Source organism: Dipodomys merriami, unplaced genomic scaffold (genome assembly GCF_024711535.1).
Source record: "Dipodomys merriami isolate MVZ:Mamm:240054 unplaced genomic scaffold, mDipMer1.0.p SCAF_249, whole genome shotgun sequence".
NCBI classification, from domain to species: domain Eukaryota; kingdom Metazoa; phylum Chordata; class Mammalia; order Rodentia; family Heteromyidae; genus Dipodomys; species Dipodomys merriami.
The window spans coordinates 736387-761562 of NW_027203926.1; the positions used below are offsets into that span (position 1 = coordinate 736387).

Consider the following 25176-nt stretch of genomic DNA (forward strand, 5'->3'; position numbering starts at 1 on the left):
AAATAGAAAAGTTGTCATTCCTCTTACCGCACCACTAAATCACATGACAAAGGCTTTCCCTTCAGTTTACTGAGCAAGTTTCAATGCTGCAGTGGTGGGAAGAGAATTCCAGGACTGTTCTTCAGGAAGCCATGGTGCATGGCAATGGCCATGAGACATCTCCCTGAAACCCTTGCTCTTCCACCTATGAGCCATGTGGCATCTACAGTTCTGTACTCCTGCTCCTCCCTTACCTCACTAGAAAAAGAAAAATAATAAAGATCTTAGCTTTCCATTTTTCCGTTGTATAATGGTCAAGGACCTGCAACTTTTGGTCAGTACTCAATATATATTTGGCTTTTCAAAATTCATGACTGATGCTAGGTATTTTACATTGAGTTAGAAATAACAATGGACAAGTCTACCAACTTGTTGAAGAGTCTCAGTAGTGACAGTACATCTGGAAGTGTTGTATAGAGCAAAAAAAAAAAAAAAACAAGTTTAAATACACATTTCCTGGAAAATACAGAATACCCTAATTTCCAAAACTTCCCAACGTGTCACTAATCTGAGAATCAAGAAAAATACTCTTTCTTTGACTTATGTAATTGTAACCCTTCTGTACATCTACCTTAGAATAGCAACAATTTTTATAAAAAAGGAATGCCATATTTGAAAAATGTTTAAGTTGTTGACTTTAATACTTCTTAACCATAACTGAACATTGAAAGCAGGGAGGTTTGTATTTTAAGTACCAGTATTTGATCACTAACAAGTGCAACCAAATCACAATTGCCTATGTGCCCTCGGGTCATTCTACTTTTATGTCTATCATCAGGACAAAGTCTAATCAGAAGAGAGGTTAAAGTAAACTTCTACCTAATCATGACTAAAACATTGAAGAGGCACACCTACAGTCTCAGGGAGCATTATAAAATGTCTGCCGTGCAAGCTCACAGTACTCTCAGAAGAAGAGAAGACCTCAATGGGTCCAGTAGTTGTCTTGGTGCTGGGTCTCTCCTGTCTGCTTCTCTTTTCAGTATGGAGACAGAACTCTGGGAGAAGGAAGCTCCCTCCAGGTCCCACTCCTTTCCCAATTATTGGAAATATACTGCAGGTTGATATTAAAGACATCACTAAATCTTTAACCAAAGTAAGTACTCTTCATGTTTGGCCAGTGTTCTCTGACAGATATGAATGAAACCATATTTTAAATGTAGCTGAAAGTAGAATAGCATGATTTGTTATCATAAAACAAAATTCTTGTAAAAATTGTAACATGCTTCTGACTTTTCCAGTTTGTATATTAATCATGGAATAAAGTAATGTATTATGTGAGTGGGTTACTGTCTATTTTAATCTCAGCTACAAAGTTGCAAATGTTATGGATGGTTCTCCCCATCTCAGTTAGACAGTCAAATTTATGATGTTTTTTTTTTCTGAAGTTACATGGTTAGGAAAGTTCTGTGAATAAAAGTTCGATTGAAAAACTCAGATAGCATATTAGACATTGATTTTTTTTTAAATCATGAAAACTAACTTCTCTGAGAAGCTGTGAGTGAATGAAAGGAACTATCTGTTAGGATTTGAGAACATAAAGACACGAGACCATTTAGGGGATACTGATGGTATCAGAGTCCACCTGGATTTTTGCATAAAACTTTGTCTGGAGTAAAAAATGCTGCTGGGTGAGAAATTGTTTGGGAGGATGTTTCATGTACTAGGGCAGCCTCTGCGGGGCCCACCCTCTGCTTCTAATACCGGTAGATCCCAAACTGCACTTGCCTATAGAAACACCTGTGATGACTTAAAACTGCAGTTTCTCTTGTTTGTCAAAGGAAGTAATATTCTCACCAGTAAGAGCTTCAGAGGCTATCTGAAAGCAGTAATCTGACACTGGTTAGGAGTACAAATGAGAATTAAACATATCTTAAGCATGGAATGTCCAATAAGCCTTATCAATGGGGCCCTAGAAATGAATTTAGAATCCACAGACCTTTGTTTTGTTCTTTGTGAATCATGACAAGCCTTCTGTGTGTTTTGATGTGAGGATGAATGACAATGGTGCATCAACTGCCTCATCCATTGCATGGCCAATTATAGGCCATTTCTAAGTGACAGCTATAATAAACCTCCTTTATAACATATGATCTTTGCAATATTTTAAGTTATGTTGTAAGAACCAAACTAAAGCCAATTTATGACAGCTTCTAAAAGTTAACTTGTGTCAGTCCCTAATTCCTGTTCTAAGTTAATGTTGCAAAGGTTGCAAAAATGAGTGAAACAATAACATGTCTGTGCAATATTTTTGGGAACTTTTATTTAAAGTTTGCAGAACACCCCAGAACAAGATGGTTTCGAAACCCAGTCAGTAGAAGATTAACCACAGGAGATGTCAGCCTTGATGGCTCAAGCAGACATCTGGTTCCTGACCAATTAGAATCGAACTTGTCCTTAATCATATCATTGCTGTAATTTTGTGGGTTTTTTCCTTTATAAGCACAGCTATACTGTTACTCGGGGCCCCCTTCCTTCCTCTGCTGTGTCGGGGGTACGGGAGGAGGCCTGAGCCTTGGCTTGTTAAATAAGCCTTGCATTTTGCAGTTTGGGTTCCCTGGTCTCTCGGTGGTCGTCGGAGGGTCTCTGGGACTTGGGTATAACAGTATTTGCCAAAATAAAGAAGCATAAAAAATACAAAGATGATATCAGTTTTGCTCAGGCTCACTCTGAGGAACAAATAATGACTTCTTTCACTAGTATTTTTTTTTCTTTTCATTTTCCAGTTCTCAAAAGTCTATGGCCCTGTGTTCACTCTGTATTTGGGCATGAAGCCCACTGTGGTGTTGTATGGCTATGAAGCAGTGAAGGAAGCTCTGATTGACCATGGGGAGGAGTTCTCTGGAAGAGGCAGGCTCCCATGGGCTGAAAAAGCTAACAGAGGCCTTGGTAAGTGTACATATCCATGTGTGTGTATATTTGTGTGTGGGCAGAGGATGTGTAGATAAGTAGGATGGGAAAAGAGCCAAAGCTTGGCCATCCCTGTACCTGCCATCTGTCAGCTTCCTTTTCCTTGCTTGACTTTATCCATGTTTCTGCTTCCCTTCATTTAGGAATTGTTTTCAGCAATGGACACAGATGGAGAGAGATGAGGCGCTTCTCACTCATGACCTTGCGGAATTTGGGGATGGGGAAGAGGAGCATTGAAGAGCGTGTTCAAGAGGAAGCATGCTGCCTCGTGGAGGAGTTGAGGAAAACCAAGGGTGGGAGCTGCTGTATATCACTATTTTTATTTATTTGTTTATATATTTTTTGGGTCCGGTAGTGGGGCCTGAACTCTGGGCCTGGGCTCTGTCCCTCAGCTCTTCAGCTCAAGGCCAGCGCTCTACCACTTGAGCCACAGTGCCACTTTCGGCTTTTTTCTTTTTGTTTATGTGGTGCTGAGGAATCGAACCCAGGGCCTCAGGCATGCAAGGCAAGCACTCTACCACTGAGCCACTTTCCCAGCCCTATATCACAATTTTAGAGGGGGATATTAAAGGCTCCATTAAGTCCCTTCTGTTTCAGAAATGGGATGTTTTCCAATCAAAAATCAGGACTGTAGGGTTTTTGTTTTTTTTGTTTGTTTGTTTTATGCTATAATTGGGGTACTGGCCAACTCAAGCTCCAGGTAAAAGATAAGCAGGTTTAAGACAAATGGGATATTAGGTTGTTAGAGGAATTTACAAGTAAAATAGTAATAAAATGGTAAAGATGACAAAGGCTGAGTACAGTATTTCATATGTATATTTCATTTGTTTCTAACTCTTCAGGCTCACCCTGTGACCCGACCTTCATCCTGGGCTGTGCCCCCTGCAATGTCATCTGCTCCATTGTTTTCCAGAATCGTTTTGAATATAAAGACCAGAACTTCATGAACTTGATGGACAAATTCAATGACAATGTTGGGATTGCGAGTTCACCATGGATACAGGTGAAGCCAAGATCTTTTCTTCCTAAGAAAACACTTGTCTTTTTTTTTTTTTCAACAGACCCAAATTAAATAAAGAGCCACTAGTAAGGTGAATACTTGGACCCAACAATGCTACCTAAAGAATGGTAGAGTGCCATTCAGGTAGTTACTGCCATGGCCACATATTCTAGCATTTTCTCTACTCTATTTTTGTAGTAACTCCAAAGTTTCTGGTTTTATATTAAGGTCCTTGATCAATTTGCAATTGATATTACTTCAGGAAAATAGATAAGGTCTAGTTCATTTTCTGCAGTTCCAAAATGAAGCATGTTGAAATTGGTTTTGGAAGCAGGGAAGGAAATGATGAGAGAATAGCAGAGGAGTCTAGATTTATTGTCTCATCTAGATGTTTTGTATAGCTGGGCCTTGTTGGCTCATAGATAAACATTAGTTACTCAGGAGAGTGAGACCTGGAAGATCAAGGATTTGAGCCAGCCAGGGCAGAGAAGTCTGACAGAATCCATCTTCCAAATAGTCAGCAAAAATCAGTCATGACCAAGAAAACCAAGCAAAAGACTGGGGCTCTGAGTTCAAACCCTGCTCCTGGCACCAAAAGGAAAAATGCATTTTATTTATATAGGGACATGTCAAAATGAGACCTTTGACAGCTAACCTACAATAATAGAAATGGAAGAAAAACAATATAAAGTAATCAGCTGAGAAAGATGTTTAAATCTTTAGGATTTACTCAAGCTAATGAACTCAAGCAATTAATTTGATATTTCCCATTAAATGCCAAACGGATTTTCCTATAAATTGCTTTGTTCAGGTCCTGATAGATGCCCAGTGGATCAGGGGATATCCTGGTGCTTACTGAAAGCTTACATTTCCTACAGGTTTGTTTTCCAATCAGTCATCTCATATTCATGCTATTACTGAGCCAAAGTATTTTTCCTCAGAAAGGAAGCATATTTGCAACAATAGGAACTACTAGGAATCACTGAGTAGAGTCAGAGTGTTTGCTGATTCCACTGTGATCCTAGATGATGAAGTAGCCTGGGGAGAAATGACAAAATTGAACTATAAAATTCTTCAGAATGTTTTATAGAGTTGGCATGGCTTAAACTCTGTAAAAGTTAATAACTATATGATCACAGAGAGGTTAGATACTCTATCATGAGACTGAATTTTAGGGTATCCTTTAACCCCTCTGATTTATATGTTCCATTTGAATTTCCCTTCAAGATGGAAGGCATGTGTCATTTTTATTTGCAGCCAAGTTTTCTATGATATGTATATAGTATGTATATGCAAATATATTTAATAAGTTATTACTTTTGCTTTTAGATCTACAACCTTTTCCCTGGTCTCATTGATTATCTACCAGGAAGTCACAAAACATTACTAAAAAATTTTGATGATATAAATAATTACATTTTGAAGAAAATAAATGACCATGAAGAATCATTGGATGTTAACAATCCAAGAGACTTGATTGATTGTTTCCTTATTAAAAAGAAACAGGTAAAATGATAAAAATCGCATTTATTTGAATCCTTGAGCATTCTGTGAAATATTAATTAGTCTTTGTTACTGGAGATGTTTAAACAGAGCAGCAGTGCTTGAAAAAGTAAATTATCCGTTTATATATAAAGAAAGCTACACTAAGCATCCTGGGAAACTTAAAATTAATTTCTCAAATAATTAGGATACATTTACTCTTTTTATATAAAATAATATAATAAAGAGAAGCAGAATGCACATGGCAGGTGAATAGAAACAATTTTCCTGCTAAATATGTGTCATTATGTAAAGATGGGTTTCATTATTATATAATGTATAGAATAGAATATGTGAATATTTTGTAATTTCTGTAAGTCAGAATTGGTTTTGAAGAAATAATTCTGGAATTATCCTTAATTGGTCATAGTTAATCTTCCTTATAAAGGATTTTCAGTTGTGGTATTTAAAAAATATATATCACAATATCATTTTATTATGCTTTTCACATTTTTATTAACAAATTTATTGTGCAAAGGCTTCTATTGTGATATGTAACAGATGCATATAATGTAATTTAATCAAATTCACCTCTTCTGTTTGTTTACTAATTCATCTTCTTTATGTAGATTTTAGAGGTTTTCCTTATGTTTCATCACATAAACATATAATGAGTATGTTATATATGTAACATATATATAAAATACATATAGATAATGCATAGATAATATAGATATCATATACATATAATATACTGCAATCAACTAAGCAAAGTTTGAATCCTTATAATGTACCATTGGATTATTATAACACACTTATGACAGTCTAGTGTGAAATTAGAGTGCATTATTGACTGACTATAATTTTAATCCTCCCCCCTCCAATTGCATCCTTCTCTGGTTGTTTTTGTCACAGATTACATCTTTAATATATTGGGCATCCACAGAATTGATCTATGATTATTGCCTCCTAAATTTCCCTTAAAAAATATGTAGTTGGGCGCCAGTGGATCACCCCTGTAATCCTAGCTACTCAGGAGGCTGAGATCTGAGGACCGAAGTTCAAAGGCAGCCCAGGCTGGAAAGTTTGTGAGACTCCTATCTCCAATAAACCGCTAGAAAACCAGAAGTGGTGCTGTGGCTCAAGCGGTAGATCGCTCGCCTTGAGCTGAAGAGCACAAGGACAGCGCCCAAGCCCAGAGTTCAAGCCCCACAACAGAACCCCCCAAAAATGTATATAATCTAAAAATAGGTTGACTAAAAAAATAGTATAATTAACATTCATATTTTCTGTTTGGTTATACTTAACAAGGATATGTATTTCTTGACTTGGTGTGAATTTATTGTTGAATATGCTTTAGTTTCTACTTGAAAGCTGATTCCCCTTAGGACTTCTTGTATGGTAGATCTGTTCATGACAGACTCTCTTCTCTTTTATTTAACTTAGTAGTATTAACTTCTCCTGCATGATGATAGCATATGAGATAAAATTAGTGTTTTAGTCCATGACATGGAATCATTCGATTTTTGTTCATTTAGAATTCCATTAATTTTTCAACATTGATACAGCCTAGAGTATAATAGTCTATGTGACCTGCAACTATTAACTCTCCAAATTTATTGTGACTGATGGAAGCTTTAATATTGGTGTTTCAACATATTATTCTAGAGTAAGTTGACCTCAAGATTTAAGATTACCTGTAGTTTGATGATCATAGAAAAGTACATAAAGTAGGTATTACCAAAGTTTGTTTAACTTGACCAGCTTTCAAAGCATGTGATGTTGATATAGTCAAAGGAGATGACCTTTTTCCAAGAAAGTACAAAGGTTGAGAGGACCCGTTCATTTTCATTGCTTTAATTACATATTATTAGACACACTGTAAGTCATCTGGAGATTACAAAAGCATGATGGACTTAATGTTGGCCCAGGGACCAGTTAGAAAATGATGTATTTTGACCATTTAATGATTTCCTCATTGAACATCTAAAACTGCAGCCTTGTTGACAACTTGGTTTGGGCCATCTTCTCAGTCCTTGGCACTGCTTCATCCATCCTCTCTCCTTTGTTCCAATGACAAGTTAATGTGAAAACTTTTTGTCTTCATGATTAGTGTCACTTCAGCTCATGCTCTCCTAGTCATTCCTACTCAGGTTCCCTAGACCACCTGACTTGATACTTCCCATCTGCTGACTCATCATGTTTTGAGGAACCCATTCTCATTCCTTGTGACTCCTAAGTTTTGCTGCCTTTTAGCATTTTCACAAGCAATATTGAGCATATGCAAATATGTGATACAAGAAGTTAAATTGTAATGAGGATACATGCCTATAAAACCACTATCAAGGGGCTGAGATCTAAGGATCAAACTTTGAAGGCAGCCTGGACATAAAAGTCTTTGAGACTCTTATTTCCCAATTAAACAGAAAATAGTGAAGTGGAGCTGTGGTTCAAGTGGTATAGCACTAGCCTTGAGAAAAGAAGCTCAAGGACAATGTCCATACACTGTTCAATAACATCAACTGAAAAAAATTTTAATTGCAGATTTTTGCTTCAGGCTTACAACACCTATGTCCCTAACTTTCCTACTTGCAGTATTCAATTTTCTGATCCTTCAATATTTAGAGTAAATTCAGTTATTAGTAGCTTAAATGAATGATGAGTTTCATGACCCCAGATTCAGTCATAGCCCAGATCAGTTAGAGTCAGGACAGCCCAGGAGGCCTGAAGCCTTACTTAGTCTAAACTAGTCACCATCCCACTGTCAATTGTGCATTGCTCTTATTCCTTTACTCTCCAACTCCATACCACTGTGAGATATTGTGAATTCACTGTCATCAAATATGCTGGAAAATAATATAATTGCATCAAATCTTAGGAGCAGGAAAATCACAACGAATCATCGGAATTTACTAATGAAAATTTGACCATGGTTGCATCTGATTTATTTGGTGCTGGGACAGAAACGACGAGCACAACACTGAGATACTCCCTGCTGCTCCTGCTGAAGCACCCTCAAGTCACAGGTAGGAGCACAGGGGGAGACCTAGGTAAATCTTCGGAAAATATAGGAAAGATGCTGGTAGTGATTTGCCTTGTCAGATATGTCTTACAGCTCAACATCAGCTGAAATCAGAGACAAGTGAAAAGAACAATATAGTAGGAAAAGCAGCAAAACTCTGTCATGGGTCTGGATTTTCTGGCAGGTACTCATTGGAAAACTGCTCTAGCATAAATTGACATACAATAACACATTGATTTTACACCCAAAACTCCAGCTTTTACAAAGGGTTCTTCTATATATTTTTCCTCATTCTAACTATTCTAATGCTGCTATAAGCCAAAGAGTTCTCTTGTCACCAATGCATAAGTACAATCCTAGAAATTAATGAGGAACTATGAGATAAATTCCATTCCTGAATATTTTCTCATTGGAAATGTATAGATGCCATACCAGAAGGTATTTTACAATTTCAGAAGTCTAAGTCCATAAAACTTATGTTTGGTAAAGTTAGAATTTTACAAGGGCATCGGTAATTTTTATCATTTACAATGTTCTTTTGTATTTATAGAGTTTTAGGTGTGGAAACACTATGTAAAGTTGTAGGAGATATTATAAAATAATTTAAATGAAAATCAGACCTCTCACCACAAAAAGGAGAAGAGAATACTAACTGTATAAGATGTCTACCAAAATTCTGATACTCAGAATAGATGTAACTGTGATAAAATACCTGAGCCAGACACATGTTGCTTTCACCTAAATGTGGTAACAGGAATAGTTCTGAGGGAAGAAATACCAAGCTATATCTCCAAAATTCCCATAAAGTTTCTCCCTTTTTATTTTGCCAGTCCTGGGCTTGAACTCAGGGGCTGGGCACTGTCTCTGAGCTTCTTTTGCTCAAGGCTGGCACTCTACACTTGAGCCACAACCCTACTTCTGCCTTCTTCTGTGTATGTGGTACTGAGGAATAAAAGCCAGGGCTTCATGCATGGTAGGCAAACACTCTACCACTAAGCCACATCCCCAACCTCATAAAATTTCCTATTTAGAAGTAACAATATCAAAGAAAATAGAAAAGAATTTAGCAAACAGACTCTCCTTGTTCAAATTCTTATCACACCTCCTCAGGTGAAAAGAAAACTCTCTCCACACCAAGAAGACTGACTCTCTCTCTCTCTCTCTCTCTCTCTCTCTCTCTCTCTCTCTCTCTCTCTCTCTCTCTCTCTCTCTCAAGAACTCTGTACTCATTAATTTTGGGAAAAGACAATGAAGTATAAAGTTGAGAGGCCTGGCCAAGCTCTCTTGTTTTTGATGCATAACTTTTTTTGGATATATCTTTTATTGTAAAGACACTGTACAGAGGGGTTACAGTTACATGAAAAAGGTAATGAGTAAATTTCCTATGGAACATTGTTATCCCCTCCTTTGTTTTTCCCCTACCATTCCTTTCCTTGCCACCTCAACTTCCTCCCTCCCCCACCCACAAAGTTGTAAAGTTGGTTTTCAACATAGTGTCTTCTACATCTCATTGTTACAATGGGTCAACCTGTATCCTGTTTCAGCATTTTGTTATTTCCCTTCCCTTCCCCAAATTAGAAAAATGTTTATACAAGATGCAGGGCACTGGAATCAAATACAGTGAAGACAGTGGTTATACCATAAGGGACGAACATACAAAAGAAACAAAAATATTACATAGTACATTATAAATACATTGAAAACAACAGCGAAAAAGATAAAATTTCTTGTGTCTCTATCTTTGGGGTCATTTCACTTAGCATCACCTTGTATGTTAATATGTACATAGCCTTTGACCTTTTGTGCTAGTCATAGACATATACTAGTTATATATATATATATATATATATATATATATATGTATATATATATATATATGTTATATACCAAATTTTCTTGATCCATTCATCTACAGAGGGTCATGTGGGTTGGTTCTATGTCTTTGCTATGGTGAATAATGCTGCGATAAACATAGTTGTGCTGGTAGATTTAGTATAGCCTTGTTTGTGATTGTTTGGGTAAATCCAAAAGGGGGATTGCTGGATCATAGTGGAGCTGTATGTGTAATCATTTGAGGAACCTACATACTGCTTTCCAAAGTGGTTGAAGAAGTTTACACTCACACCAACAATGCAGTAGGGTTCCTTTTTGATCACATTGCCTGCAGGTGATGCACAACTTTCTGTCTGTCTTTTTTCCTGAAATTTTTCCATATTGAAGAACTCTAAGAACCTCCATATTTTACCAATTTGATAGAAAATTCTCTCTAAGTGTCCAGCAGAATAAAGGGGTAAAAGCCTTCACTCAGCATAAAGTTGTAGCATTCCAGAATACCAGGGTTAGAAAGAAGATCATCACAAGTTTCAGAAAGACACAACTAGGTCAGATATCAAGAGATGATGGGATTGCATCATAATTCTTAAGGGTGGGCTGGGAAGGTGGCTCCATGGTAGAGCACTTGCCTTGCATGCATGAGGCCCTGAGTTCGATTCCTCAGCACCACATAAGCAGAAAAAGAGCCCGAAGTGGCATTATGGCTCAAGTAGTAGAGCACTAGCCTTGAGCTGAAGAGCTGAGGGGCGATGCCCTGGCCCACAGTTCAGGCCCCAATACAGGACCCCCCCAAAAAAAAATTATTGAGAGTAAAAAGAAAAGATGGGAGAGTAGACTTCCATATCAGCCATAAACTTGATACCCCATTATCTCTTTTTTCACCCAATATGGTATAATATGGTGTAATGCATTTTGTTCAGTTATCTCAAACCAAGTTAAGGAAATCATGGATTCCAGAAACCAGGACAGGAAGTTTATGGTGTAATCTGAAACACACTGAGGCTGCTACAAACTCAGATAACACCCACATCAGAACAAACCAAAAACCAATGATGCAAGGAGGGAAGGAAGACACTGAGAATGAAGGAGACATGGACAAGAGTCTCAGAATTCTTACTTACTGATCATGTATTGCTAGGTGTTTTACACAAGAATTTCTGCATTTTCAAATAATTCTAGGTCAGAAAATAGAAAATCATGAACTGACTGATAAGAAAGAAATGGGAAGTACGATAAATGGAATGCAATTCCAATTTCCACCCAAGTAACAATATTGCTGAGCCAGAATGATTGAAACTGTGAATACTGGTGCAAAATCTGATGTTTTAAGACCACACTAAAGCTACCAGCATGACTATGTTTATCAAGAAATGTGGTATATATATACAATGGAATTCTATGCCTCCATTAGAAAGAATGACATTGCCCCCTTTGTGAGGAAATGGAAAGGCTTGGAAAAAATTATATGAAGTGAAGTAAGCCAGGCCCAAAGAAACATAGGTCCCATGGTTTTTTTTATTTGCAATACTAGTATATGTCTGAGTCAAGCAGAAAAGGTCAGATAAGGTGATGTTAGGGAAATGAACCCTAAGATATGTATTCAAATGTTTTTTTTCTTTCATGGGATTGTTTCTAACACATTTATAAGATTATTTATTTGTTGCTTCGTATGTCCCTCCCCATAGTATTACCTCAGTTTTCACTGTATTTGATGTCTTTATAATTTGTGGAGGGAAAGGGGAAAAACAAATCTTTTAAATAGGGATACAGCTGGACCCAGTGCAACAATGAGATGTACAAGTCGTTATGTCGAAAATGAACTTCACAACTTTGGTGGGGGTAGGGGTGCAGGGCGGATTGGGGGATGGCCGCTTGAAGATGGGAAGAGATGGAAAGGGAAACATAGGAGGAGGATACAATGTACTCATTATGTTTCCCATGTAATTGTAACCCCTCTGTACAGTATTTTCAAATAAAAAAAACTGATGTTTTATCTAGTATATTGTTGTGAATGAAGTAAAGGGAAACATACATGTTTATCTCTATATGCCTATTTGTAGATGTGGGTAAATATATAAGACAGAGATATGAATGCACGTTTTACTCTCCCATGCTAGGATATCAATAAATATCTTCTAAAATGATTAAAAAATCAACTGGGCATTGGGCACCGGTGGCTCACACCTGGCTTCCTATGTATTCAGGAGGCTGATAACTGAGGATTGAAATTTGAAGTCAGGCCAGGTATTAAAGTCGATGAGGCTCTTATCTCCAATAAACTACTCAGAAAAAGCCAGAAGTGGTTTTGTGGATCAAGTACTAGAGCACAAAGTACATATTATTGAGCACAAAGAAGCTCAAGGACTGCAGCCAGGCCCTGATTCAAGGTGCAAGTCTAGTGGAAGAAAAAAGAAAGCATCATTGTTTAGAAAATGAACATAATTTTCCAAAGCAGATTCTACAATGTCCAATATGGATATCATCAGAAAGTGGTTCAATAATGTGACTAGTACTGTACACTGTACACATGCATACACAAAGATATACACTATTTGTGTTTTTGTGTTTTTTTTTGTTTTGAGTCCAGTCATGGGCCTGAACTCTGGGCCTAGGCCTTGTCCCTCAGCTCTTCAGCTCAAGGCTAGCGCTCTACCATTTGAGCCACAACACCACTTCCAGCTTTTTTGTTCTGCTTATGTGATGCTGAGGAATAGAAAACCCAGGGCATCAGGCATGGAAGGCAAGTGCTCTACCTCTGAGCCACCTTCCCAGCCCATACACTATTTATATAATGCTTAATTATTACTTATTTGAAAATAAAAATAATGTTTATTTTTGTTTTTCTTTGAGGACTATCATTTCTTCTTCTGCATTTTTATTAGTTTACATGTATTGTACAAAAGTATTTAATGCTGATACTTCCATAGATGCATACAAAGGTTTTCATTTTTATTATTAAATAGCTGTACAATTAAATAGCTGTTTCAATTCAGCAAGCCTTTCATGCATTGCAATGTGTCTGGACCAAAGTCAATCCCTATAATATACATTCATTCATAGTTTCACTTAATTATGTCCTAGTTTGTGAAATATATTCTTCTCTTCATATCAACTACAGCAAAAAAGGGCACATTATTTACTTAGTATCCATAAACTAATAGAATTTGAGAGGCACTTTAATTTAAAATTATCTCTTTTATCAACAAAAATATTTCTGAATTTGAACAAAATGGGACTATTTTATTAACATCTTAAAAGTGATACTTAGAACAATTTATGTTGGCTAGCCCATGAATTACCATTCATATTTGTGGAGATTTGTGAAAATTGGAGATATAAATGAAGATAATAGTGTCCTCAAAATGTACTTTTATTGTCAATATTTTATTCCCTTTATTTTAAAATGTTTTATTATTGCAGATTTATAAGAATATCATTCCTATGATAATAAACTTCTTACATATTAAATAAAGTTGTACTACATAAAGGTATTTTACTACAATATATAAACTATATTAAATGTACATTAATAGTCTTTTTTGTGTGTTTTTCTTAACAAGAAACTAACCTCTATGCCTTGATTAACTCATTATAAGGCTACTAAGCAGGAGGATGATGTGTGTACATGCTGAAGTCTTAATACTCCATGGGATTTGAATTTTTTTACTTCAAATCTTGTTAAGATTCACTATCACAATTTTTTTAGCAGTGACTTACTATGATCAATGTGTCTCTTTCTTCCTGTTTTGCCCTTTCTTCTTTTTTTTATTGTGAAAATACTGTACAGAGGGGTTACAATTACATGGGCAAGATAATGTGTACATTTCTTATCAAGCATTGTAGCCTCCTCCTTTGTTTACCCTTCCCATCCCTCCCAGCCTCCCCCCGACCCCCCACCCAATCCTCCCCACCCCCTCACCAAAGTTGTAAAGTTCATTTTCCACATGACAACTTGTACTTCTCATTGTTGCAATGGGTCCACCTGTATCCTTATTTAAATGACTTATTTTTCCCCTTCCCATTCACAAATTATACTGACATCAAATACAGTGAAAGCAGGGGTTATACTGTGGGGGAAGGACATACAAAGCAACAAAGAAATAATCATATAAATGCTTTAGAAACAAATGCATGAAAGAAAAAAACATTTAAATACATATCTTAGGGCTCATTTTCCTATCACCTTATCTGACCTTTTCTGCTTGACTCATATATATATATATATATATACTAGATATTGCAAATAAGGGAAACCATGGGACCTATGTTTCCTTGGGCCTGGCTTACTTCACTTAATATAATTTTTTCCAAGTCTTTCCATTTCCTCACAAATGGGGCAATGTCATTCTTTCTGATGGAGGCATAGAATTCCATTGTGTATATATACCACATTTTGTTGATCCATTCATCTACTGAGGGGCACCTGGGTTGGTTCCATATCTTAGCTATGGTAAATAATGGTGCAATAAACATAGTTGTGCTGGTAACTTAGGCGTGGTCTTGTTTATGAGCATTTAGGTAAATGCCCAAAAGTGGGATTGCTGGGTCATAGGGGAGCTCTATGTGGAGTCTTTTGAAGAACCTCCATACTGCTTTCCAAAGTGGTTGAACAAGTTTACACTCCCACCAACAATGAAGTAACCTTACTTCATTGAACCTTACTTCACCATTTCTTATTATGTCTCACCAGCTAAAGTGAAGGAAGAGATTGACCATGTGATTGGCAGGCACCGCAGCCCCTGCATGCAGGACCGGAGCCAAATGCCCTACACAGATGCTGTGCTGCATGAGATCCAGAGATACATTGATCTCCTACCAATGAACCTGCCCCATGCAGTGACCTGTGACATTAAGTTCAGAGACTACGTCATTCCCAAGGTGAGCTTGTTTCTTTTCTACTGAGCCTCCATAGGGAGCCTGAGTTCTTGAGGTCACTGCAGGATTCTTCTCCTCCATACCACCTGAGAGAGCTGCAAAAGTCTTACAGTTGGCTGCTCAGGAGAGGTTGTGGTATAGCAAGTTTGGGGTTGTATATCCAGGCAAAATTATCCCTGGTGTCCCACACTGTGAATCCCAATTTTGTTCTACCCCTTAAATTCTTTTTGTTTTAGGGTCTTCTCCTTGGTCTTGTTGTCTTTTTTTTTCTTCTAGTTCCTCCTTCTCCTGCTGCTGTTCCTCCTCCTCCTCTTCCTACTCCTTCTATTCCTGTTTCTTCTCCTTGTCCTCCTCCTTGATCTTTTGGCTATGCTTAGTTTTTGTATTACCAAATGAGTACAAAAACTTATTATTTATCAATTGCCCAATATGTTGTGCTGGGATATATGTTATGCCTCCAGTAAAGTTATAGATAAATTTGGGAGAAAATGTTAACTTGATTTCCTCAATTCATGAATGAGTCATGCTTCCAATTTACCTATGCCTTCCTTTATTTTCCAAGTAATATTTTGTTTTCAATAGAGTAGATTACAAATAAATTCATAGACTTTGTTTAAATTCATAGCGCTTTGCCTATTACTCTTTTAGGTTTTCATTGGCTTTCATGCTTGTTGACTTGTGCACTGTCCGTGAGCTCATTTGCTCAAAGCTAGTGCTCTACCAGTTTGCAACACAGTTCCACTTCCAGTTATCTGGTGGTTAACTGGAGATAAGAGACTAATGGACTTTATTGCCTGGGCTGGCTTTGAACCATGACCCTTAGATCCCAGCCTCCTGAGCAGCTAAGATTACAGACATGAGCCACCAGTGCCTGGCTTGATTGCTATTATTTTTTGATGCCTTTGCTATCATTTGTACCTGATATATAGAAACATAATTGCTTTAATCATTCTGATGACCTCATGAAATGTAGACTCATGAAATTTACTAGTCATTGCTAATGAATTCTCTGTAGATGTGTTCGGAATTGAAGAGTGTATTACAATAATATCTGGTTTAATAGATTCCGCTTGCTTTTCCCATTCTTGTGCCTATAATTGTGCTTTGTTGAATTTTTGTACTGGCAGCCAGATGGTGTAAACAAAATAGATTTTAGTGGTCATCTTTGTTTCGTTATGATTGGCAGAAAAGATTTCTAGCTTGGTATTTCACAGTCAATTCTGGTATCTTAAGTAGATTAAAAAAATAACATTAGGGAAGTTTGCACTGTGTTCTTACATATGTATGAATTTTGAACATAAACATGGTAATATTTTGAATCAGATCTATTCTCTGTAATGATTCTTCTTCTTTGAAAAGTTTTAATTATACAGGTGATGTGCAGAGGGGTTACAGTTACATAATTCAGGTACAGTAGGTTTCTTCTTGGACACTGCCACCCCTTCCTTGGCTCTCTCCCAGTTTTTCCTTCCCATCGCCATCCACAAGTTGTACAGTTCATTTTGAACATAGTGTCTGGTGAGTGCCACTGCTGCATTTGTTCACCCTTTGTCCCTCCATTTCTGTGCCTCCCCTTACACTCCCAAAGACAGATAAATGAACAAACAGAACAAAGAGGAAGAAAACAAAAAACAGCAAAAGAAGGATAAAACCCTCATTTTCATTTCCTGGAGTTCATTCCAATAAATATTTCTTTGTATGATCAGATGCACCTAGGCATTGAACCTTTGTGTTCTCCCCAAAGTATCCTCGTATGGTCTCACAGTGTGAATGCCTGGGTTTCTACTTTTTATGTGTTTAAAATTTTAGTTTGGTGCTGTCTTAGGCAGCACATATAGTAAAAAAGAAACAATACAGAGAAGATTAGCATGGCCCCTGCATAAGGGTGCCTCTCAAATTTGTGAATCATTCCATATTGTTATCAAAACGAATACCAGGCAATGGAAACACTGGAGGAGGGATATTAGGGGCACAGGAATGGAGGAAGGACTGATAAGCAAATGCATTCATTGTATTCTGGATGGGTAGTTGTTGACCTTCTATTGCTTTATGCCCTTCTTGCTTTTAAGGTTTCTGCTGTTGAGAACTCTGGTATTATGCTGATGGGCCTGACACCATAGATGACTCATTGCTTTTCTTTGGCAGCTGTCAGTACTGTTTACTATTTCTGAATATTTAATGTTTAACTATAATGTGTCTTGGAGTGAGTCTTTTTTGATATGGTCTGTTTGCTGTTCTAAAAACCTCGTGTACCTGGATTGTAAAGATTTAGGAAATAGTCTCACATCATTTTATTGACTATGTTTTGTATTGTTTTAGCATGGGCCTTTTCTTCAGCCTCTATGTCTATGTTCCATAGGTTTGACCTTTCAAGTTCCCAAGGTGGGCTTGTATAATCTTTTCATACTTTTCACCTAGTTCTTCATCCGACTAATCTATCTACTTTTTCCTTGATCCCTGATATTCTGTTTCAATTTGATTTACTCTTTTCTAATGAGTTCTTTTTATTCATATAGCTTTTCATTTACAAAATTTTAGTTTAACTATTTTTTAATATTTCTGTATCTTTATTGAACTCCTCATTTATATATTGCATTGTTTGTCTTACTTCATTTAGCTGTTTATTTTTATCCATTTCAAATTCACTCATTTTTTATACTTGCTCTTTTTATTTTATTGAAATCATTTTTTTGAAAAAATTTTTCTTTTAATTTTAATTTTTATTGTCAAAACACTGTACAGAGGAGTTACTATTACCTGGGCAAGATAATGAGTACATTTCTTATCAAGCATTGTACCCTCCTCCTTTTTTTCCCCTTCCCATTCCATCCCATCCTCCCGCCACCCACCCACCCAATTCTCCTCGCCCCCCCTCTAAAGTTGTAAATTTTGTTTTTCTACATAACGACTTGTACATCTCATTGTTGAAATGGATCGACCTGTATCCCTATTTAAATCATTTGTTTTTTGCATGCCCTTCCACAAATTATACCAACCTCAAATACAGTGAAAGAAGGGATTATACCATGGGGGGAGTAACATACAAAGCAACAAAGAAATAATCTTATAAATATGTTAAAAAACAATCGCATGAAAGAAAAAAAACATTTGAATACATATCTTAGGGTTCATTTCCCTAACATCAACTTATTGGACCTTTTCTGCTTGACTCAGACATATACTAGTTATTGCAAATAAGGGAAACCATGGGACCTAAATTTTTTTGGGCCTGGCTTACTTCACTTAATATAATTTTTCACAAGTCTTTCCATTTCCTAACAAATGGGGCAATGTCATTCTTTCTGATGGAGACATTTTCTTGATCCATTCATCTACTGAGGGGCATCTGGGTTGGTTCCATAAACATAGTGATGCTGGTAGCTTTAGTGTGGCCTTGTTTGTGATCATTTAGGTAAATGCCCAAAAGTGGTATTGCTGGGTCATAAGATAGTTCTCTGTGGATTCTTTTTTTTTTTTTTTGGTCGGCCGCGGGGCTTGAACTCTGGGCCTGGGCGCTGTCCCTCAGGTCTTTGGCTCAAGTAAGCGCTCTACCACTTGAGCTACAGTGCCACTTCCGGTTTTCTGGTGGTTTATTGGAGATAGGAGTCTCACGGTCTGTCCTGCCCGGGCTGGCTTTGAACCGCGATCCTCAGATCTCAGCCTCCTGAGTAGCTAGGATTACAGGCGTGAGCCACCAGCACCCGGCCTCTGTGGATTCTTTTTTTTTTTTTTTAAATTTAATTTTATTTGTGAACATACTGTACAGAGGAGTTACAATTACATGGGCAGGATAATGCATACATTTCTTACCAAGCATTGCAGCCTCCTCCTTTGTTTACCCTTCACATCCCTTCCCAGCCTCCCCCCTCCCCCCCAATCCCAATCCTTCTCCTTCCCTCCCCTTCCCCCCGCCCCCCCTTCCCCCGCCCCCCACCCCCGACCGAAGTTGTAATGCTCGTTTTGGACATGACAACTTGTACTTCTCATTGTTGCAACAGGTCTACCTGTATCCTTAAACAACTGGTTTTTTGTGGATTCTTTTGAGGAACCTCCATACTACTTTCCAAAGTGGTTAAACAAGTTTACACTCCCACCAACAGTGCAGTAAGGTTCCCTTCTATCCACATCCCCTCCAGCATCTGTTGTTATTAGAGTTTATGGGTGAGGTAGTATCTCAATGTTGTTTGGATTTTAATTTCTTTTATGGCTAGAGAGGTTGAGCATTTCTTCATGTGTCTATTGGCCATCCTTCTTTCCTCTTCACAGAAGTTTCCTTTAAGTCTTTAGCCCACTAATTTATTGGGCAGTTGTTTCTTGGAAGATTTGTTGTTGGGGGATTTACTGAAGGGGCTGTCTTTCTTCCATTCTACTTTTTTAGCTCCCTTATCAAAGATTAGATGGCTATAGGTCTGTAGGTTCATTTCTGGGTTTTCAATTCTATTCCATTGGTCCTGAGGTCTATTCTTGTGCCAATACCAAGCTGTTTTGATTACAATGGCTTTGTAGTATAGTTTGAAATTTGGTATTGATATTCCTCCAGCACTGTTCTTTCTGTTGAGGATTGTTTAAGCTATGCAGGGTCTTTTATTGTTCCATATGAATTTTTGGATTGCCTCTTCTATTTCCTTGAGAAATGAGGATGGAATATTGACAGGTATCCCATTGAATTTGTAGAAAGCCTTGGGAAGTATTGCCATTTTCATGATGTTAATCTTTCCAACCTAGAAGCATAGGCGTTTTTGCCACTTGAAATCATTTTTCTTGCAATCATGCATTTGAGTTCTTTGGGCTTTAATCTTCTTCAATATCCTTATGTCTATTGCTATAGAATTGTTAAACTTTGGAGATACTTGCCTTTTTCCATACATTCTGTGTTGATATATTTTGGTTCTGAAGCCAGTTCATTGTTTGGAAGTCTTCATTACCTACAGACCAGAAGATTGAACTAAGTGATTCTCATTGTATCTGTCACCATTTTAACTATTTGTGCTTTGTGTTTTTTTGGCGAGGGTCATGGGGTGGTGGTCATGGGGCTTGAACTCAGAGCCTGAGCACTGTCCTTGACCTTTTTTGTTCAAGTGGTTTACCACTCTGAGCCACAGTTGCAAATAGGAGATAACAGCATCATGGACTTCCCTGCCTGCACTGTCTTTGAACTGTAGTCCTCAGATCTCAGCCTCCTCAGTATCTAGGATTACAGGTGTGAGTCTCTATTTACATATATATGCATGTATGTATAGTTTATATATATTTGCATAGGTTTATATATATCTAGGTATATATCTGTATCAATCTATGTAGATGTATAGCTATATCTATCTATCTATCTATCTATCTATCTATCTATCTATCTATCTATTTATCTATCTATCTATCTATCTAATTAACTTATGTTATCTGTGTGTATTGTTCCCAGGGCACAACCATATTGACATCACTGACATCTGTGTTGCATGACCCCAAGGAATTCCCCAATCCAGACAAGTTTGACCCTGGCCACTTTTTGGATGAAAGTGGTAACTTTAAGAAAAGTAACTACTTTATGCCTTTCTCAGCAGGTAATACAATTTCATTTCCATACCTCAGGATAACTTTGGGGGGGATGTCAGTTGGAACATATATAAAGCCTCCTTGGGGCTGGCATATTTCCCGTAAGCTCCTGATTAGGAGCAGCACTTTCAATGCCCTTGCACTTTTCTGTTCATTATGCATCTCCACTGTTTGATCAGATTAGCGAGACCTCAGTTTCTCCGTTCATTTCTTCCAAGTTCAACAAGGTAAAGCAAGCAATTCTGGCATTCATTCTTTACATATATCATAATGATCTCTTTCTAAATAGTGAAACTCATTTATACTGCCCTCACTCACAATGAAAAATATGATCTCATCAGAGGTCCCTCCCACATCTTTTTGTGGCATTTATCACCCCCCAGGCTTCTCTATAGAATGATTCTCTCCCAATAGACACAGAAGTACACCAAAGGGCAGTTAGGGAAGATCATCACAGATGACAAGACATGAGGATTTGTGGGTGGAGTATTAACTCATTTGTCATGTCCTTGAACTTGATTATTAAACAGAAAATGGCATAAGCAACATTTTAAGACATTTAAGGTACTTCAACAGGGACAGATAGTAGATCGAAGACAGAGCAGAACATTAGAAAGAAAGTCAAGAACCACAAGAACAGAACACTTTTTACAAAACTGTCAGAAACTGTCAAATATTGGTAGATTTCCCACAATGATCACAGAGCACTCAGCTCTTCTTTCAGTCTAAGACATGTGTCTGGATATTGTATCCCCACACCTGCAGTATGTGTGCTATGTGTCTGACCAGGGAGCAGCCCTCCTTCACTGACACTGTGACTTTTTGTCTTTTTTGTTTGTTTCTTTATTTTTCTGGTTTTGGGGTTATTTTTATTGTCAGTTGTGGGGCTTGAAATCAGGGTTTGGGCCCTGTTCCTGACCTTTGTTGCTCAATGCAAGCATTCTCCCACTTTGAGCCACAGCAGTACTTCTGCTTTTTGGTGGATAATTGCATGTAAGAGTCTCAGGGACTTTCTTTCTCCAGGCTCACTTCTAATCATAATCCTGTGATCTCAGCTTCCCGAGTAGTTGGATTGTAGACATGAGCCACTGGCACCCAACTAATGACCTGACCCTTGGTATCTGCTTTACATCTGTCATATAGATACCATGGGAAAGGCAGTGATCGTTCTTCAAAAATTCACTTTTTTTTTTACACAAAGGGAAACATTTTAAATAATGAGAAAATTATGGTTTCAAATGATTTGAGTGTCAGTGAAAATCTGAATATGATATTTGGGAAGCTGAATGAGGGGAGGATTTTATGGCTTGAAGGGACACAAAGAGCACAAGAAAGGACATGAAATGTGGTCTGTGTCTTGATGTCTATAGGAAATGTATCATAGCCAAAAGGAATTTCATGATGTAGTACTTAAACTTTGTAATTTAATGTAGGCTGATAAAATGGACAGTTGGGCTGTCAATATTAAAATGCAAAAATTGTTCATCATTTTTCTGGGGACAGTTCACATGAGCAATATGAATGGGTTTTCTTAGAAAAACATAGATGTCTCTAGAACATACAAAGTGTATCATTGAAACCTGAGACTCAAACTTTTTATAAATAAATAATGAAATTTTGTTTAAAATTGTAATAAATCCTATTCTTATTTTAATTTCTCAGCAACATTTCATGAAGGAATTATTAGCATCCCCATTTAATATTAGGAGAAAATAAGGCTCAGATATTTTACTAACTTACCCCACATGGGTGGTTAATGACAGTGTCAAGATTTGACTTCTGTGTTGACTTGGAAAGCAGTATTTCCTACCACTATTTTTACATGTGATGAATTCCACTTAGAGTCATGGGTAGGTCTATGTCCTGCACTCCTACATATTTACTATTCTATAGGTACAAAGGTTAAGAGAAAATCCCAAACACATGATCACATTCCTTTCTGATCAGTAGGGATAATACTAAAAGAGAAGGATGGGAATAGGTCATAAGGTTGAGGACAGACTGTATTAAATCCTTATCTCAACCACAGGAAAAAAGTACAATTGGAAGCCAAAAGATCTTCTGGAATTATGAGCCTTTCCTTTAGCAGGGAACATATTAGAGTAATGATATAATAATTTGGCAACCCACAACCTGGCAAAGAGAAAGAGAAAAGAGGGAAGAGAGGACAAAAGTGGTTATCACCTCGAGATTCTTCTGCATTAATCTCCTATGTTAGACTTACAAGTTTGTGTGTGCCTGTGTTACCATTCTCAGATTTTAAAAACAAACAAACAAATGTATTAGTGAAGATTACATATTCCCAGATATCTGTACAGCTTTCCTGCTCTCTGTGCATTCGGTAATTCACTGAAGGCACATTGACACATTCTTTTTTTTTTTTTTTTTGCTGGTAGCTTCAGTATGGCCTTGTCAATTTTATTTTCCAAAAAAAGTTTTTAGATTTACAGAGAAATCAAGATGGAAGTCCCTAGAGTTCTTACATGCTTACTCCTCTTTTCCCCTAACTGTGCCATACATTAGTATGGTACATTCACTATAAGAAGAAAATCAATAATGGCACATTATTATTAACTAAAGTTCAAAGTTTCCCTTCCTCCCTTCCTCCCTTCCTTCCTTCCTGCCTTCCTTCCTTCCTTCCTTCCTTCCTTCCTTCCTTCTATCCTTCCTTCCTTCCTTCCTTCCTTCCTTTCCTTCTTTCCCTTCCGTCCTTCTTTCCTTCCTCCCTTCCTTCCCTTCTTTCTTTCTTTCTTTCTTTCTTTCTTCCTTTCTTTCTTTCTTTCTTTCTCTCTCTCTTTCTTTCTTTTCTTTCTTTCGTCTTTCTTTCTCTTTCTGTCTCTCACCCTCCCTCCCTCCCTCTCTCTCTTCCTTCCTTCCTTCCTTCCTTCCTTTCTACCTTTCTACCTTTCTTGGTTGTTGGGCTTGAATTCAGGGCCTGGGCACTGTGCTTGAGCCTCTTTGTATTCAAGGTGAGCACTCTACCACTTGAGTCACAGTACTACTTCCATTTTAGAGTGGGTAATTGGAGATAAGAGTCTCCTGGGTGTTTTCCTGAGTGGGCTAGCTTGAATGGTGATTCTTAGATATCTGCCTCCTGAGTGGATAGGATTAAAGGCTTGAGGGACTAGTGCTCAGTCAAAGTTTCTTTTTAAAAAAAAGATTTGCATTACTGGCGTTTGAACTCAAGGCTTTCAATACATTGACACATTCTTTTACCCGTTACAAATGCAATGCTTCACACTCTCACACTTGTATACATGGAGTTATTTCTTGCTTTGACTTGTTTTTTGTTTTTTGTTTTTTTTTACAAAAATTTCAGGGAAAAGGCTTTGTGCTGGAGAAGGCCTGGCCCGCATGGAGCTGTTTTTATTCCTAACCACCATTTTACAGAACTTCAACCTGAAACCTCTCATGGATCCACAGGACCTCGATATCACTCCTGTTCTGAATGGGCTTGCCTCTTTGCCACCACCATACAAGCTCTGCTTCATTCCAGTATAAAGAAGAGCTCTGCTGTCTGGCTCCAGCTGTGCAGCAATCTGCAGTTCCCTCCTCTGAGCCACCACTCACCTCCTTCTCCTGCCCCATCTCCCTCCTCCCTCCAGATCCAGGAAGATCCTTGCTCTATTTTGGAGGGATTCCTGTGTAATTGCACTATGACATCTAAAATCTCTTATGCTTTATAATAATTTTATTCACGACTCCCCTTGCCAATACTTCTCTAATGCTGATTGACTAATATGTTAGTGTGATAAAACTAAAAAATGATTACCGTGTGACAGGTCAGACTGCTTTCTCTGTATATCATCCCTTATAAATATAATTTTTTGTGCCTTTGGTCATTCTTGGACTGTCCTCCTTTGTTCAAAATTCACCGAAGCAATGAAACAAACTAGAGTCCCATGTTGACCCCATTACGGCAAGCACTGGCAATGGGAAGGGGAAGATGGTAGGAAAACTCTTTGGCTATGTCACTTGTCATATCTGGAGATGTGGATTTAACGAACAAAAGCAATGTCCAGAATATCTCCTCCTGGAGGAAAATAGTTGAGACAGACATGGACAGAATAAACATTAAAGGCTAGTGTTCACATCTTTATTTTGGTGCTAGTGTGAACAAAAAATAAAATCAGTATTCTTATCAATTGATCTTTGCAACTGAAAGCCAGATATTGATAATCATTTGCTCTATTATTTTTATTTATGCACATCAATTGTACATTTTAAGATGTTTCATAGCTGCATACAATTTAGTTTGAGCATACCAGTTTTCCTTCACTTTTGGCAGTACTAAGTTTTAAATTCAGGGCTTTGTTCTTCCTACACAAGAACTCTACTAATTGGACATATCCAGCATCTGTTTTTTCTACTTTGTACACATTGTTTTACACTCAACATCAATGTGATGTCAATTATAATAAGGGCACTGAAATCACTTCTCCCATTTCATTCTTCAAACTTTCACAAT

General features: G+C 37.5%; 1 protein-coding gene and 1 non-coding gene across 3 annotated transcripts; both read left to right on the forward strand.

The window, feature by feature from the left end:
- The first annotated feature begins 936 nt into the window (after positions 1–936).
- On the forward strand, positions 937–24550 carry LOC138836107 (cytochrome P450 2C5-like). 2 transcript variants are annotated; one of them, XM_070034596.1, is made up of 9 exons: positions 937–1132; positions 2763–2925; positions 3090–3239; positions 3789–3949; positions 5276–5452; positions 8307–8454; positions 14974–15161; positions 20575–20716; positions 24028–24550. In XM_070034596.1, exons 1-9 carry the CDS (start codon positions 965–967, stop codon positions 24207–24209), a joined length of 1479 nt encoding a protein of 492 aa, XP_069890697.1. In that variant the 5' UTR covers positions 937–964; the 3' UTR covers positions 24210–24550. The 2 variants fall into 2 exon arrangements, with proteins under 2 accessions (XP_069890697.1, XP_069890698.1); XM_070034597.1 differs by lacking the exon at positions 937–1132 and adding an exon at positions 2504–2633.
- Positions 16972–17078, forward strand: LOC138836124 (U6 spliceosomal RNA). The gene has a single exon (XR_011374907.1). It is a non-coding gene; the product is annotated as a U6 spliceosomal RNA (small nuclear RNA).
- Positions 24551–25176: the final 626 nt, after the last annotated feature.

Excerpts from the sequence above, each read along its gene's own strand:
- LOC138836107 (XM_070034596.1), top strand. The coding sequence starts at position 965 with ATGGGTCCAGTAGTTGTCTTGGTGCTGGGTCTCTCCTGTCTGCTTCTC. Across the intron at positions 1,133-2,762 it reads TCACTAAATCTTTAACCAAA|TTCTCAAAAGTCTATGGCCC; the intron begins GTAAGTACTCTT and ends TTCATTTTCCAG. Across the intron at positions 3,950-5,275 it reads CGAGTTCACCATGGATACAG|ATCTACAACCTTTTCCCTGG; the intron begins GTGAAGCCAAGA and ends TTTTGCTTTTAG.